The sequence below is a fragment of the Penicillium malachiteum genome (assembly GCF_028827825.1).
Source record: "Penicillium malachiteum strain IBT 17515 chromosome Unknown utg000003l:1.0-4950554.0:1.0-4952489.0, whole genome shotgun sequence".
Lineage (NCBI taxonomy): Eukaryota > Fungi > Ascomycota > Eurotiomycetes > Eurotiales > Aspergillaceae > Penicillium > Penicillium malachiteum.
Window position 1 is genome coordinate 1,336,994 of NW_026643096.1, and position 15,400 is coordinate 1,352,393.

The 15,400-nt window shown below is 46.0% G+C and overlaps 3 protein-coding genes across 3 annotated transcripts; 1 reads left to right on the forward strand and 2 right to left on the reverse strand.

Annotated features, from left to right (window-relative positions):
• Window positions 1-437: 437 nt before the first annotated feature.
• Window positions 438-2,507, forward strand: N7483_006838 (stress-regulated transcription factor RPN4; the record flags this gene model as incomplete). The annotated part of the gene is made up of 1 exon (XM_057090275.1): window positions 438-2,507. One exon carries the CDS (start codon window positions 438-440, stop codon window positions 2,505-2,507), a length of 2,070 nt encoding a protein of 689 aa, XP_056945016.1.
• Window positions 2,508-9,884: 7,377 nt separating this feature from the next.
• On the reverse strand, window positions 9,885-10,811 carry N7483_006839 (ankyrin repeat domain-containing protein; the record flags this gene model as incomplete). The annotated part of the gene is made up of 1 exon (XM_057090276.1): window positions 9,885-10,811. One exon carries the CDS (start codon window positions 10,809-10,811, stop codon window positions 9,885-9,887), a length of 927 nt encoding a protein of 308 aa, XP_056945017.1.
• Window positions 10,812-11,574: 763 nt separating this feature from the next.
• Window positions 11,575-12,977, reverse strand: N7483_006840 (putative integral membrane protein Pth11-like; the record flags this gene model as incomplete). The annotated part of the gene is made up of 6 exons (XM_057090277.1): window positions 11,575-12,058; window positions 12,126-12,496; window positions 12,550-12,617; window positions 12,667-12,703; window positions 12,765-12,784; window positions 12,842-12,977. 6 exons carry the CDS (start codon window positions 12,975-12,977, stop codon window positions 11,575-11,577), a joined length of 1,116 nt encoding a protein of 371 aa, XP_056945018.1.
• Window positions 12,978-15,400: the final 2,423 nt, after the last annotated feature.

Genomic DNA, 15,400 nt, shown 5'->3' on the forward strand with positions numbered 1-15,400 from the left:
ACGTCATGGGTATAAGTGGAATCAATTTCACCTTTTTTAAGCCCAATCTTTCCCACTCCCAGTCATCACCTTCTTTTTCCCATTACTCATAACTCATAATATTGACACCTTTATCTCTCTATCTTTATTCAAAAGGTACTTTGTGTCATCTCCAATCTCTATCGAGTCATCCTCCAGAATCACTAATCCCCCATACTTCTGTCCCAGACTTCACATTATTAAGGTTCACCCGTACCATTTATCATATCGATCACGAGCCACCTCGACGTTTCCAGACTCTTCTCATTACTTTTAACCAAACAACTGCGCCTCGTTTATCGATTCCCAAGGATCTCTCGGACCTGCAGCCGGCGGAATTCCACAGTATAAAGAGCTCGCCATCCCCGGTGGCGAACACCCTCATTCTCCACTCCTGACGTCCTATACGTGATAACATAATGTTTATGTATCCACGTAAGGGTCTCATCACCGATCCGTACCACCAAGAAGACATCATCATACAAGACGATCAGTTCCCACCTGAGTTCGCCGAGAACTCCCAGCAGTACCAGCAGTCGTATCTGCAACCGCCTTTCCAGTACAAACCTAACCAGTTCGCCTCTCCGCCATCTTCCGCTCCATCTTCACCCACATTTTCCTCGCCAACTTTCTCCATCCCCTACCCCCCTCAGGCGGTCGACAGCCAGTCTCTCGGGGCTCCTTCGATGACCCCGGTCTCTTCCTATAACCCGTCTTTGGACGTTCAGCAAAGTTCCGCCTCGCCTTCCTCACAACATCCATATATCGGCCAATATCAGCAATACTACACCTCCATGTTAGCCCAACAGCCTATTGTTCCCGGCAATCAAGCTTGGGATAGTAACTTGCAGCTGTTGAGCCCGGCTCGTCTCCCATTTACTCACAAGGCCTCGCCAAGCTCAGTCTCGTCACGATCTGCTCCCTCCGGTGCCACCATCTCTCCTCACATTGCTGCTCAGCAACATCGCCGATCGGACAGCTCTTCCAAGCCGCTGCCCACCCCGGTGCAGACACCGCTCCACAACACTTTCCTCGCGCCCGCATTTCAAAACTACGATCCTTTTATCAATGATGGTAGCAGTGTCGAGGCGGAATCAGCGATGAGAAGGGCGATTTTGGATCAACAGACAAAGCAACATCCTTCACCTCCCCAGCAGCAGCAACAACAAGAGTACTCACATTCTCTGGCCCCCTCAGTTTCCACACTGAGCCATAACTCGCCTGTGACCCCACAGACTAGCCTTGACGAGCTCGAGGACGCATCCAAGTCGATGTCCAATGGTGAGACCCGATTTCCTGACTTTGACCAGTGGATGGACCAATACTTACGTGGCGACGCCTTCTCAGAATACAACAGCAACACTGGCATGCCCATTGGGATCCCCAAGCTTGATCGCACTATTTCGGATATTTACCAAGACGAGCTGTACAACCCGGCCATTATGGCTGCTCCCCAGATGTCCAAGCCCATGGGTCAGAACATGTTGACTTCGCGAAATGTCATTGCCGACCGACTGCAAGCTGCTAACCAGGGCCACATGTCCGCCCGCTCTCTGTCTCCAGTGGCTGGAATGAAGCGTGAACGATCACCCTTCCGCCAGAACTCTCCATTCGCTGGTGCTATCAGTGCTTCGGCTCTCCAGTCGCAGATGGCTACAAGTGTTCCTATGCCTCAGCATGGAATGAACATGTCTTCTTCAGGAAACACTACTGATCTGAAGACTATGTCGCCTAAGGATGCGGTTTTGGATTTTAATGAGGGTGAAGATGTGGCAATGGCTCCTCTGTTCCCTCCTCAGCAAGCCGACTTCAACCTTGGAGATGCTCTTGGACTGCGTCGCGAGACCTCTAGCTCGCTCCAACCCTCCACCATGGCCACGATGGACGCTTTCCCTGCACAGTATGCGCCCGTTCAGCAGACTGGGTTCTCTTTCACCCACCAACCGCAGCCCAATTACTTGCAGCAGCCGAAGATTCTGAACGGGCTTACCCATGTGGACTCCAGCAGCGACCTGTCTGCCGACATGACTCCTCAAGCTCACGTCAAGTCCATTGGCAATGGCATCAGCCGGCCCAGCAACACTTCCTCGGATGCGGGTACCTACACCTGTACATACCATGGCTGTACGCTCCGATTTGAGACTCCTGCTAAGCTACAGCGCCATAAGCGTGAGGCACACCGGCAGACATCTCCTGGTGGACACCTGATTACTCGGGACACTACTCTACGAAACTCTCAGGCTGGCCCCCACAAGTGCGAGCGCATCAACCCATCCACTGGAAAGCCATGCAACTCTGTTTTCTCTCGACCTTATGACCTGACTCGCCATGAAGATACCATTCACAATGCACGCAAGCAAAAAGTGCGGTGTCACTTGTGTACCGAAGAAAAGACCTTCAGCCGCAACGATGCTCTCACTCGACACATGCGAGTGGTTCACCCTGAAGTTGATTGGCCAGGCAAGCAGCGTCGTCGGGGAAGAGACTGAACTATCCGCAGGGGGTAGATCATCATCATGACGAACAAAATACCGAAATTCCATTTGAGTTTTTCTTTTGGTGTCGAACTTCAGACCAATAGAAGCAATGACGTCACACCCATCCCGATCCAGAGATGCGACCCACATTGGGTTCCAGATCGTCGGTGCCTACTTCCGTTTCGGGACTATGGACTGCCGATGATTGTGGCCTTGTGGCCTTATAACCCCGGCCACTGACGTCATACTCCAATCTGTCCTCCACTGCTTCGGCTGACGTCGACCATACGTCGACGATCACAGAAACCACCACACCAGATGACGCACCCCACCCTTTTGTCACTACTGTTGGTGGATGGCCTCATCGTATCCCCCCTGCCTCGCCTGACGTGTGCGGGTATCTTGGCACATCTGATCCATGTTCGCAACATTCTCGAGAAAAGAAAATAATGCATGTATCTTGTGTGTATGGGTCTGTTTTGTGTGTTATCTTCGCTTGCAGCTCTTTCATGTCTGTTACGAACTTCATATGGTTATGTATTATTATTATTATCATTCCTCTTGTTTGCTTTTTATGATCTCACGCGATGATGGCTTGCATGCAATTTTGCAATTTTGTTTTTTATCCACTTCTGCATTGGCTGGTGCTTCTGAATTTTTATCGAAAAAGGCGGTGTTGTATATTGACCATTTATTGTTGCGTATACAGTCTTTGGCTTTTGTGATTTTGTACCATATCGAAGAAAATATGGCCAAAAATTGTACATTATGGGAAAACAACATGGATTGTATAGTTAGTGACATAGATTATGAAACATTTGAATATTTTCAAGTCCAATTTTATTCTTTTTGCATAAACTGTAGTTAGTACATCCTTCTTTCTCCCTTCAAAATGTTCTGTTTTAATACCTGCCATGTCTGATGTTGACCGTTGTAGATACTTACCAAGTAATGGTACCACTAGGGAGACTTTCACACCCTTGTAGCTTTTACATCCTACCGGGAGTAAGTCATCGTGCATCTACTGATCACAAAAAGTATCTTTACTCGGAGGAGACGGAGTACATGGTGTACATGGCTTGCTTTAAATTCCAAAAGAACCCACCGAAAGCCCCACCTCCAATTGATTCCATCCACAAAAACCCAACTGAAACATCCCAGTCGGCAGCTGCACGGATCACCACTCGACAGTAGCCGCCCGCGGCTTGGGAGCTTGCGGAACCATACAGCACCAAATAAGCCTTATATCCAATCATACTTGCTGATCCTGGAAGCAGCTAATGGAGCTAACTGGACTAATTTGTCCAATTGGCCTAACTGGCCCCGTTAGCAGGGTAAGCTTCCCGCGTTCCATAAATCACACTTAGTTATTCCGTACTAATGCCACTTTCGGAAGCAATGAATGTGAAAAATTGGCCCCCGCGACACCGCAATGCCTCCCTAATTTGTTCTCCCGCTGCGCCGAGTCCACACTAGCTCTTTTTTCTTTTCTTCTCCCCCCTCTTACACTTTTCATACCTCAATGTTTATCTTTTGTTTATTTTGCTCTTTAGCCCCCATCTCGCTTCTTCCTTCAATGGTTCTTAAATAACAAATATAAGCCCGTATCTCGTACAATCCTCGGAGCCGAACCATATTTTTGGCCCCCAAGGAAAAATCCCTGAAGGATACTCTATTGGGAAATTTTTAAGTAGCTTTGATAAATGGCTACTAGATATGGAAAGAGTCGAGTTTCTCGACCCTCAATAGCTCTTGTTTCGACTACCTAAATTTGTACTTTATCTGTTTTCTACATATTGTTTCGAATCTGGCCCCAATAACCCCCCCATATGCACCGGCAGTTCCAGATCTTGACATCAAATCGAGCTATATTGGTCCGATAACCTTGATATTGATGTCCACACTTGGAATTCGTCTCGTTTTCGTTTCACAGTATTTTCTAAAACAGCCTTGAAACTATCCGTTATACCATTACTGGCCCCAATTACCTTGGATTTCTTATGCCTTATCGATCTACGAGCATGATGCAAAGTGAGACGGGAGTGAGCAATCAGAACATTAATCCGACAAATCCAAAACATCGATTTCTAAACAAACCCAAGTGAACAAGTTTCATGTATTCTGATGCCTACAGGTAAGGAAGTTCTCAAACAGGCACAATACCTATTGATCGCATATACAAATTCAAAGATCCATGATTGGATAAACACAAACCCCAATTGAATTTCCACCAAGTCCGTGCGAATACTCTCCAATAATCTAAATAAACTGATAGGCGCAGAGATCCTAAGGGTAGCAGTAACATGTAACATGTACACGTAGAAAGTGGAGTTCACTCACATGAAAGTGGAGAGAAGACTTACAGAAAAGACATAAAGCGAGCGATCATTAATTCCCTTGTTATGTACCCCCTCTTCCAGGGTTCCCGCTTAATGAGTTCCAAGCAATCATAATGATCGGAGAAAGGGATTGGGTTTCCTGTGTCAGCTCTCCATGCGGGCGGAGAAAGCCATGGGTTCCACATGTGGAGTAAGTGGCTTGTAGATAAGACGGTTTATCACTACTTTGTTGGGAGTAGATGAAGGAACTTCGTCCTTTTAACCCCCCGTTGTATGGAGTATGTACGGAGGTCGGTCCGGAAAGTTCTCGCCAGAAATTATAATTTCTTTTTCTCACACTAGGCTATATACAGTAAATATTGAAATATATCGCGTAATCAAGATGTATATAAAACGGAAATATATAGTACTGAAATATAATAACAGCTTGAAACAGTAAATATTCACATATCTTCCCATATATCGCTGTCGCTGTCGCTGTCGCTGTCGCTGTCGCTGTCGTTGCCGCTGCCGCTGTTATAGGCGTTATCACCTAACCCGCTAGGGGCTACTTCACCTAATTTATCACGCCCCTCACCGTATTCGTTGCCCCCTTCTAGTCTAATGACTTGCTGTATATGCCATGGTATACGTTCAATCCAAGCTTGAATTTGCGCCTGTGGTAGATCACGCCACGCAGCCTCCCATACTTTAATCCCTTCTTTACGCGATTTAGGTGCTCCTTTTCGCGTAGTGTATCTCTTCATCCAAGGCCATGCAGGTTCAATCATATTTAGATCAGGCGAATTTCCAGGCCAGATCATTCGTTGGACCCCCATTATATCAAATATTCGCTGTTGGTAGTGATGTGAATGGGCTGGTGCTTTATCCTCTTGAACTATTGTTTTCGTTCGAATTCGAGCACATTCTTGGGCGAATGGAAGTAGTTTTGGGGCTAAAATCACGGTGTTGTATCGGTACCAATCGATTCCACCTTTCGAATTGCGTGCAAGCTTTCCATTCTTCTGAGTCCATCTCCACTGAGGTTGTCTTCCAGGCTTATTGCGTAGCCCTAATCGCTGTATACCTGAATTAAGCTCCCATTCTGCACGCATAATAGGCTCTAATTCAGTATTCCATTCGGCGATTTGGTGTTCTGCTTCACGCTTTTGGGCTGTAGTTTCAGGTACCCAACAATGACAGGGGCCCTTCTGATCATAAGAAAAAGCACCCCAAAACATGAACTCAGAGGCCCCCTTCCAACGTTCTCGAATACAGCTTCGGACGAACCGCTCACTAGAAGTACGCCATACACGATATCCACCCCGACGGTGTAATAAAACAACCGCAGTTTCATCAGTCCAAATCACATTCTTCCAGTCTTCTATAGTCCAATGGGCGTGTTTTAAACACCATTCAAGACGTTGTTTTTTCTGCTCAGCGGCAAGCCCAGGCTTACGTGTAGGCTTTGTTTTTCGTAGGCCAATTTTTCGTAGTACATGCCAAACTGTTGTTTTTGATATATTAATCCCTAATTATAGAAGAAATATTAGAGGAAATAACATATCAAGTAACATATGAGATAACATATCAAATAACACACCAAGTAACACATCAAATATTATACTAAATAACATATTAAATAACACACTAAATAAAATATCAAATCTTAGAATAACTAACCTGATTCACTGCGTAGCTCTGCAGCTAGCTGTTCACATGTTTTCTCACGCCCATAGCGGTCTACACGGATTTTCGCCCCAAGTGTGGTTTTAAGCTCATCTGTTTGCTTAGATGGACGCCCAGAACGTGCTTTATCAGCTAACATTTCATCTGATATATTGAATGGTCGCTGATTCGGCTGAAAACCTCGTTCGAGTGCACGGTTCCATATGTCTCCTATAGTACGCCGTGGAATATTCATAAATTCACTGATCTCCTTAGGGGCATGTCCTTGGGCCCTTAGGTATACAATGACAGCACGTTGCGCAATATTGGTCTTCATTGTAGCTGTATAGGTGGGACAAAAGTGTAGCTGTGTAGGTGGGATAAAAGTGTGAAGGGGTGTACGGACTGTAGGCGGGGTAAAAGATAAAGATCTACGTGTCCACGGGTGTTATAAGCAATATTTAGCCTAGTACGTAACACGGCAATACATCCAATATACAGCAGGCTATACACCTGACATACAGGGCCGGTAATATATCAAGAAAAAGAAATTATAATTTCTGGCGAGAACTTTCCGGACCGACCTCCGTACATACTCCGTATATGGAAATTAAAATCAAAATACAGTGGAGTCGGGACCTCGGGACCCACTTTGAGCAGCGTAATCTGTAAGGGTTATCGATAACGGATAGCCTGATGGGTCTGTATTTCGTATTCGTACACTGCCAGGTGAGTATTCTTTCTGTATTTCCGTATGTGGAGGTGCGTGATGAGTCATCTGCACCTATTTCGTATATACGCTAAACTGGTTTCGGATCAGGAGATCGACGTGGTGGGTTGCTTTATTTGAGTGGTATTATGAAGTGGCTGCAGGGTGGCTGCAGTGGCTTTTTTATCTCATGGTGTCATGGTATGGTGGTTAGGTGATCATCAGTGCCCTGGGCAGGTTGCGTGCATGGTGCCCTGGTGGTGTTATGAGTGACTATTTTTAGATGGTGGGTGTGGTATCAGATCATGTTTTACTGTATAGTAGATGCCTAAATGTGCCAGTGCTTAAATTGTCACTTGTCAATCTTCACAGAATACTGCATATTAAGTGGTGGCTATGCTAGAATGATCTACAGCTACGGGAACCATATTCCAACTGTCATGTTGAGACTCGACCACTAGTGGGGTAGTTTTCTTGGCTCTTTGACAACGTTGAGATGCTCGAAGTGGATAACTTGACGTTGTCTCAGATACAAGCGTTGATCGGGGCTCAAACAACGTGGAGTTCTTCAAGACAGGTTGCATAACAGGTGGTGGCTATGTGAGACAATGTCATGCATCCGGTATACCACGTAGTTTGAGAAACAATTCGAATTTTTCATTGTGTGATCGTTACATTGGAGATGTGCATGCATAACAAGCCTGTCATTGATATGATTCAAGATGACCTCAGAAATATGCTACGAAACAAGAAATGGGTTCATGTAGCAATGAATTTCGGCTGGTGGTAAGATGATGAACCGTAATTGGAACAAGTCAGCTCAATTTGAGTTGCTCATCACGTCTCAGCCCTCAAAAACTTATTTGTCTATTTGGTCCGTCTGATTATCGTGTCAGAACGAGTCTGTAAGCCTCGATACGGGCCGCATTTTGATAGTAACGATACGATTCTTGTCGGAACAGATCGGAGATAGTGAGTAGAGTCAACTGGTGATGTTGAACCCAAAGACCATGATATTCTTCTTGGAAGAGCTCTATAACCAGGTGGCTTCTAACTAGATCATCGCTCACCCTCTATGCAGTTCCTGCACAACGAGCACAAACTCTTAAACCGCTTGCTGAACGTGATCTTAAGACATAATTGATCGGCCCGCTTGATTAGTTGCTGCAAGATGTGAATATCGCAACAGGCATAGCACATATAACCATAATCAAATATCTCATTTGTTAATAGCTTTGGAATGTGACATGGCCAGTCTAAGTAGGTTATAAGACGGCCCTGGAGAGTGCTAGGTACATCACCTTATCACCTTACCACTTGACATACCTCACTTCTTCCACATCATTGACCACCTGAGAGCTGAAGAGAGCCACATATAAGCAGGCTGACTCATAGCTCCGGGTGCTTTTACCATCCAAACTTTCATCCAGCACCACCTACCAGAATATCCGATTCTTCAAAGAACCCAAAGAAGCCAAAGCAGTAAGCTTTGCCAAGGCTGTACATCGACATGAGCTCAAAGATCTCGTCAAGGAAATCTGCCATGAGAATGAAATGGGGCTCATGGATTTCACGGGCCATTCTGCGCCATTTTTTCAAAGACTTCCGACGTGAAGGAACTTAAAAAATCCTCATATTAAGACGGGGGCTTGGAGACAGCGAAAACACCTGGCTTGTTCAGGCAGAGAACGGGGGCCTACAACAGTCACACGGCCAAATCCCATTTCCCCTTAATGAATTCCAACCACCTAGCTCACCATCCTTGCTTTATCATCGATAATAAACAAGGTCGAAGTGAGAGATGACTGATATGTCTAGTTTTCTTTCTCTACAGTACACATTCTGGCATAGCATACTTCCATTCTCCATTTCTCTAGCAACATGATAGAATCTCACGATCTTCTGCTTTCTTTAACTCACTCTCACTTCACTTCAAGTCGTATTTTTTTCTTACCTTACTACCTACCGCTGCATATCTACGCCTCGTCTACGTCACTTCTGTTGGTATATTATCGTCTAACGCACACCCCTTCCTTTTTCTTATCTGGAACCTGGGAAAAGTCTGCGACATCAGGAAGTAGACACAATCTAGATGCTTCCCATTGTCCAAAAGGACCACCAAGAAAATGATGCGACTATACGGGTGTGAAAATGACCGTTCAACGAGGTGACAGATGTCGAAGGTCAGGTCAGGTTGCTGCTCTGGATCTGTAAAGGGCTCAATCGGGCTCCCAATAAAGTCAACGAGGTCACGAAGCAGCCCCCGAGGTTCTGGTTTGACCCATTGATTGGGAGTGAAAGCTGAGTTTTACATTAAGAAAGATGGCACTCGTTCAGAGGAGTTATGGCTGCCGGTCTTCTCCGTCGCGCTGAGACCAAAACTAAGCACTTGAGAATCCTTTCATTCTCTTCTGACGTGGAATGTACATTTAAACCAACGTGATATTCGAGTACAATGAGTTCAATGAAATATTCACAAATCATGTTGATGTTAGTATAAATGTGGTGGTTACCGCGATGTATCGATGGCTGAAGATGATTGGAAGTCGTTCATTGCATGCAAAATAGATCAGTTCTAACTTAGGTATCAAAATACGAATAGATAAATGCAGGTGTACATCTATGTACCTCGTGTATCGTACGTATGTCTACCAACTTCTATGACCCAGCCATGTCCGCCGTCCTAGACAATCGTTATTGCACACGCGGTCGAATAGTCAAACTCTCATGTAAACCTCCATTCGCCCTCAAATTTATCCCTTGTCGCAAAACACTCTTCAAGTCTTCACTGCCAACCATCTCCACATACTCCGCCGCACTGCCCCAAGCCCCTCTGGCCTCGGGGTCAGCTCCTTGCTCCAGTAACCATTTAACCCGCTCCACAGCACCAGCCATAACAGCGTACATGATCGGGTGATGCACCACAACCCGTGACTGGCCCATCTGATTCACATCCGCACCCCGCTCCACCAACAACGCCATAACAGGGATCCGACTCGTATCGAACTCTCTACTAACCACACTGCGTGGCACGATCCCAGGCGAACAGGCCCCTGCCGCAAAATGGAGTGGCGTGCCATAATGAATCGATGCCCCTGCATCGAGGAGTAGTCGCACCGCTTCCACCGAGCCCCGCGCGGCAGCTGCCTCCAGGGCAGCACATGATTGCGGGTTCGGCTGAGCGGCTATATCAGTGCTGTCATGCTGCGCGCCAAGATTGGGGTTTGCGCCGTGGGCCAGAAACCAGCAGAGAACAGGGAGATTGGTCACGACTTTGGGTAAAAGCACAGCGCCATAGTCGCCGGGAATATTCGGGCCCCACCCCGATTGCGCGAGGAGCTCGAAAAGTGGGATTTGGGTATTTGGTGGTGCGGAGAGAATATGTACAGGTGTGTTTGGGGTCACTGGAGCACCGCTTGAAAGGAGATAGCGGGCTACGTCGACATTTCCAGTCTCGAGAGCAAGGATCAGACCATGGTGGAGAAACGCAGCGGATTGCGGTTGTGATGAGATCACGGCGTGTACCGTGTGCAGGTTTCCTTCTCGACAGGCTGCTTCATAAGAGGCGAAGTGTGTGATTTGTTCATTGTGTGAGTTGATGTTATTGTGTTCCACTGGCATAGATGAGACCCCTGTCGAGGGTGGAAAAGTGGGCGCTATAAAAGACAATCGATTGTTCACATTGCCCATGCCAAGTTCTCGTTCTTGTGCCGCTCGCCGGCTATCTTGCGGCATCATCATCCCCACTTCGCCAAATTCCATGGGGGAAATATGTATATAATATTTTCTTTTTCCCTTTCTTATCGTTGATTCAGGCCAGTTGGTAGATGATTCTAAGAGTTATCGCATAAGAGGAGATGAACCCGGCGACAAAATGGAAGGAGCCTCATGCCTTTTAAGGATTAGCCCATTGGCCCGGGTGGTGCTGACTCATCATGAGACTGGTCAAAAAAATGACATGTTCTATATTGTGGCTGCATATTAGGAGAATATCTGTGCAGAAAAAATGTGATCGAGTAGTTCGGTCAACTTAATCTGATAGATCATGTTTGTGACAGCCTATTTGAGGTGGTTCGTATGCATACTTATGCAGACTTAATAGATCCATGGATCCTTCGTAGATAAACCCGTTTACTGTACGCCCCACCAACCTATCATGATCATATCCAAGGTAGTATTGTGGAACTGAAAGTCAACTTAAAAAGTGATACTTCTATTTTCAAGAGTCTGCTGAGATCTGTGTTGATTGGGGTCAATTTCTGTACATGACATTCCATGTCTTGACTCGGCTTTTTGAGACAGTGGGAAAAGGAAAAAAAGGAGAAGGAAAAATGAAAAAACCCCCCCCCCCTCTCAAAAAAAAGAAAGACTGTGCATATTAATATTAAAATCGCCGCTTTGACCGGCGAGCCTGCTCGCGTGAGGTATCATAATCATCAGTGGATTCAACCGTAGTCTCAATCTCCGTCTGTGCGAAGATCTTTCCATCCGGGACGATAATCCGATCCTCGCTCGAGTTGTCTCGATCTCCAGCAGCAATCTGGGTACCCATAGCGATATCCTCACCATTAATAGTGCCCATTGTAACATTGTTGGGGTCGGTGACTCTGGTGAACCCAGATCCGTATTTCCGAGCATCGACAGTGCCTGACCACGGACCATATTTGCGTCCACTGCTGTACTCGCCGATGAAGCGGGGTAGGAATCGTGAGGCGATGGCTTTGAAGGAAGGAATTGAGGCCGCGAGGATTCCGATGTTGGTTTCAATAATGGACCAGTACATGGCTCCGCTAATGGCGTAGGTATAGTCCGCGGAAGTGAGCATGGCGGGGATGTAGGTGATTCGGATAATGGAAGAGACGCAAGTACTAGAGACATGGATAAGTTAGGAATCGAGGACAATGCTGTGGAATAAATGATATCAGATAAACTTACAAGAGACCTAGACAGAGAATGACGCCGAGGATGGCCTTTTGCTTCTGGGGCATCTGAAGTTTGAGAACGACTCGGATCGGAAGTGTGTAGGTTAGGAGATCCGTGAAGATGTTGAGAGCGGCGTTGCAGAGATAGAAAATATTGATGTTCACGCATTTTCCATTCCCTGTGCCTGTCCAGGCTTTGCTAACAGGGGTACATTGGAATGCAGCGACGAGTACGAAGGAACCAGCTTGGCAAATGATGACGGCCATCATGACATAGGACATTCGGGTGAGGTAGCGGTCTCCAAGTCGGGTATAGAACCACAAGACAGAAGTCTTGACGAATCCGAGACAAGCTAGATAGAACATCGAACTTAGCCAGACAGCCTGATATAGAGTATTAGATAGAAGTTCTGTTAAAACGGGAGATATAGACCCACAAAGGAGTAATTGATGAGCAAGCTCTTATCGGTATACTCATAATGTTGTCCAAGTCCATTCTTGACAGCTATAGCCTGTTAGAATTCTATCATTCAGATAAGAAGTTAGTCACTTACCAGCAACAGTTGCTCCGACAAATGCCCAAGCTAGAAGCTGTTTGATTCATCCGGTAAGTTCATGATCATACATTTTATGAGTGTGGATATCTCCTTACACATGCGCCTATAATGAGATCTTCAGATCAATGTTAGTCAACTTTTGTACTCAAGAGAGATATTGAGGATTACTCACAATCATCGAGACCCATCTTACGCAAAACGTAAATTCGTGCAAAGAGTCTCAAAACGAGTACAAAAAATGTCAAGGTCGCAAAAGCAATGCCAATGGCCACGACTGTATGGCCTTGAGAGCCATGGTCTCCTGCCATGGTGAATTAAAAGAATGAATGTGTCAGGGAGCCAGGAGAAACGATTAGGTGTCCAGTTTCGGAGTTGGTAGATGCATCGATTTGCTACCAAGCAGGTGAAGAGTCTCACCAGGATAGCCAGGGGATGATAAAAGAGGACATAAATGAAACTGCACTCGGAAAAAGTGATTCTCTACTCCGTGAACCACTCCACTTATCGAAGACTATTCGCAAATGCACGTCCCTTAAGCTTTAGACCTCAAAGCTTGCATACAAATAACACTTCAAAACGAGCAGCCAATCTCTCGAGCGCATCTTTGTAAATTCTAGACCAGCCACATCCCAGATAGCTTGCCACAGAAGAAAAGGAGAGAGGGCATTGGCATTAGCTTACCAAAATAAGAGCAGAACCAAACATTCATCCTGTCACGGTCTGTCGATCATGTACTAATGCTCTCCTCCTACTCCGTATGTGCTCTATCTGGAGTAATTCTGACATCGGGCTATTTAGGTCTCTTGATGGACACTGGGATCCATTAAACAACCCTACATCGTTACTCTCATTCGTCAGTCAGACGCGTTGGAAGCTGCCGTCACCCGTCAGCCCCGTGCCGAGAGCCTTAGAAACCTCGTGAGATCCACTTCATCGAGGCAAGACCCAACCATATTTTTGTTGTTGACAGGGATTGTTGACTGGAAGGTTTTTTTAGCATGAAAACGTCTCGTATTTGCTAATCTAGTGCTAGTGGGAACACTCAATTTCCCCTTAACCTTGGGCGAAGCCACCACCAAAGGAATTCAAAATTGGTTAACTATCTCCCTAGAACGATGAATCTGATAGTTTGAGATAATTCCCGATCTCATCGATACAATCTCACCAGAATCATGATCTAGAGGACCAAGGCGTAAGGCGCCCAGACGTGGGCCCCGAGACTCGGGTATATCTACCTAATGGGAAATCTCTGGATAACTTTTCTGAGCTACATACTGATTTGACTAGTACCTCTAGTCGGGTTACTTTTTAGTAACTTCTGAGTAAGGAAGCATCCATGGATTCTTTCTTAACTAACGGAACTTTGATTATTTGTCGGATTTTGCCAGGTGCGCCACGCGGCACTAGCTGCAAGTGACAGCGCGTCTCTCAGAGTTTAACCATGTCTCGCACCTTTCTCGGCACTGACTGGCCAGAAAAGTGGTCCTTTGACTTTCTCCTTTGTTTCTTGTTTTCTTGTTCAGAACTTAAACAGGGATTTCCGCATGCTAGGATGAATGGGATTGTCATGTTTCGGATGCTAGGTTATTCTGGCAGGGAGAAAAGACAATGGACTCCACAAGACCCACTTTTGAAGCCATCGCTGAAGTTAACATGACTCAAGGCCTCGATCTGCAGGAGCTGCCTCCCCGAGCCGTCTCGAAAAAAGGACTGAGAGAGGGAAAATGTCAAGTGGGTCATGAGTGTCTCCAATTTTTGCTACTCAACCGCGTGTTAAGCGAGATTGGCTGGGCGTCATATTTCCGACTCCAGGACCCTAAAATGATTCCTCGGCTTAAATATGACAGCTCAGAAACATCTAAACAAGATGAAACAGATGTACATGGCACATGCATCACTATGAAACCTGCACTGCATGTCAAATCTATCATGTCCTCCCGTCCTAACTTCTTGTATGGAGTCCTCCGCACGGAGTGAGATCTCTTCCCGTTGATGAGATGCCCCATCCCCCATTCCCCATCGATCGAAAACCTCCAGCCCGCTCTCATGATGGTTCCCAAGAGGTCCCGGAATTCCATCTCCGCTTGCTCTGTAAATCTATTTCCATTCTTGGGATTGGTATCTGAGCACAGATTTCCGGGCTATCGATCACCGTTGGAGATCTGCACCGATAATTTTCCGAGGCAAATCATCATTTTTCTTTTTTATAATGATTGTCAAAAGCGGAGAATGGTTATCAAATATCAGGATCTATTATTATGACCAAGGCTTAACAATAGTGCCGTACAGCCGAATATTCATTCAAGTTGCAGGATCATATGCAACTAGCGAGGAACTCCGCTGTCAAATTTTTTCCTAAACACTGGCCTAACAGGGGTATCACAATAGTCTTATGGAGATGATCCTTCGGTTGTACATATACGCCTCGGCCCGACTTCAAATTCTCCATTTGATGTACTTTGTGATCCCTACTAACTCCTAGTATGAGTTTGACAACTGGCTTGTCCACTATGTGCTCTTAAAGGGCGCCACATCGGCAGAAGGATGAACTATCGGACTCAATCTATTTAAACGCAAATTAAGTTATACGAGGCTTCTCGTGAAGATTTTGATTTCACATACATTCAATTGAACCCTCTCCAGGACTGAGTCGAACAATCCATTGACATTTACGGAGTCATGGAAGCTAGGACTCAGGAGGTCTCGAGTGGAACCACATGATACATCCACA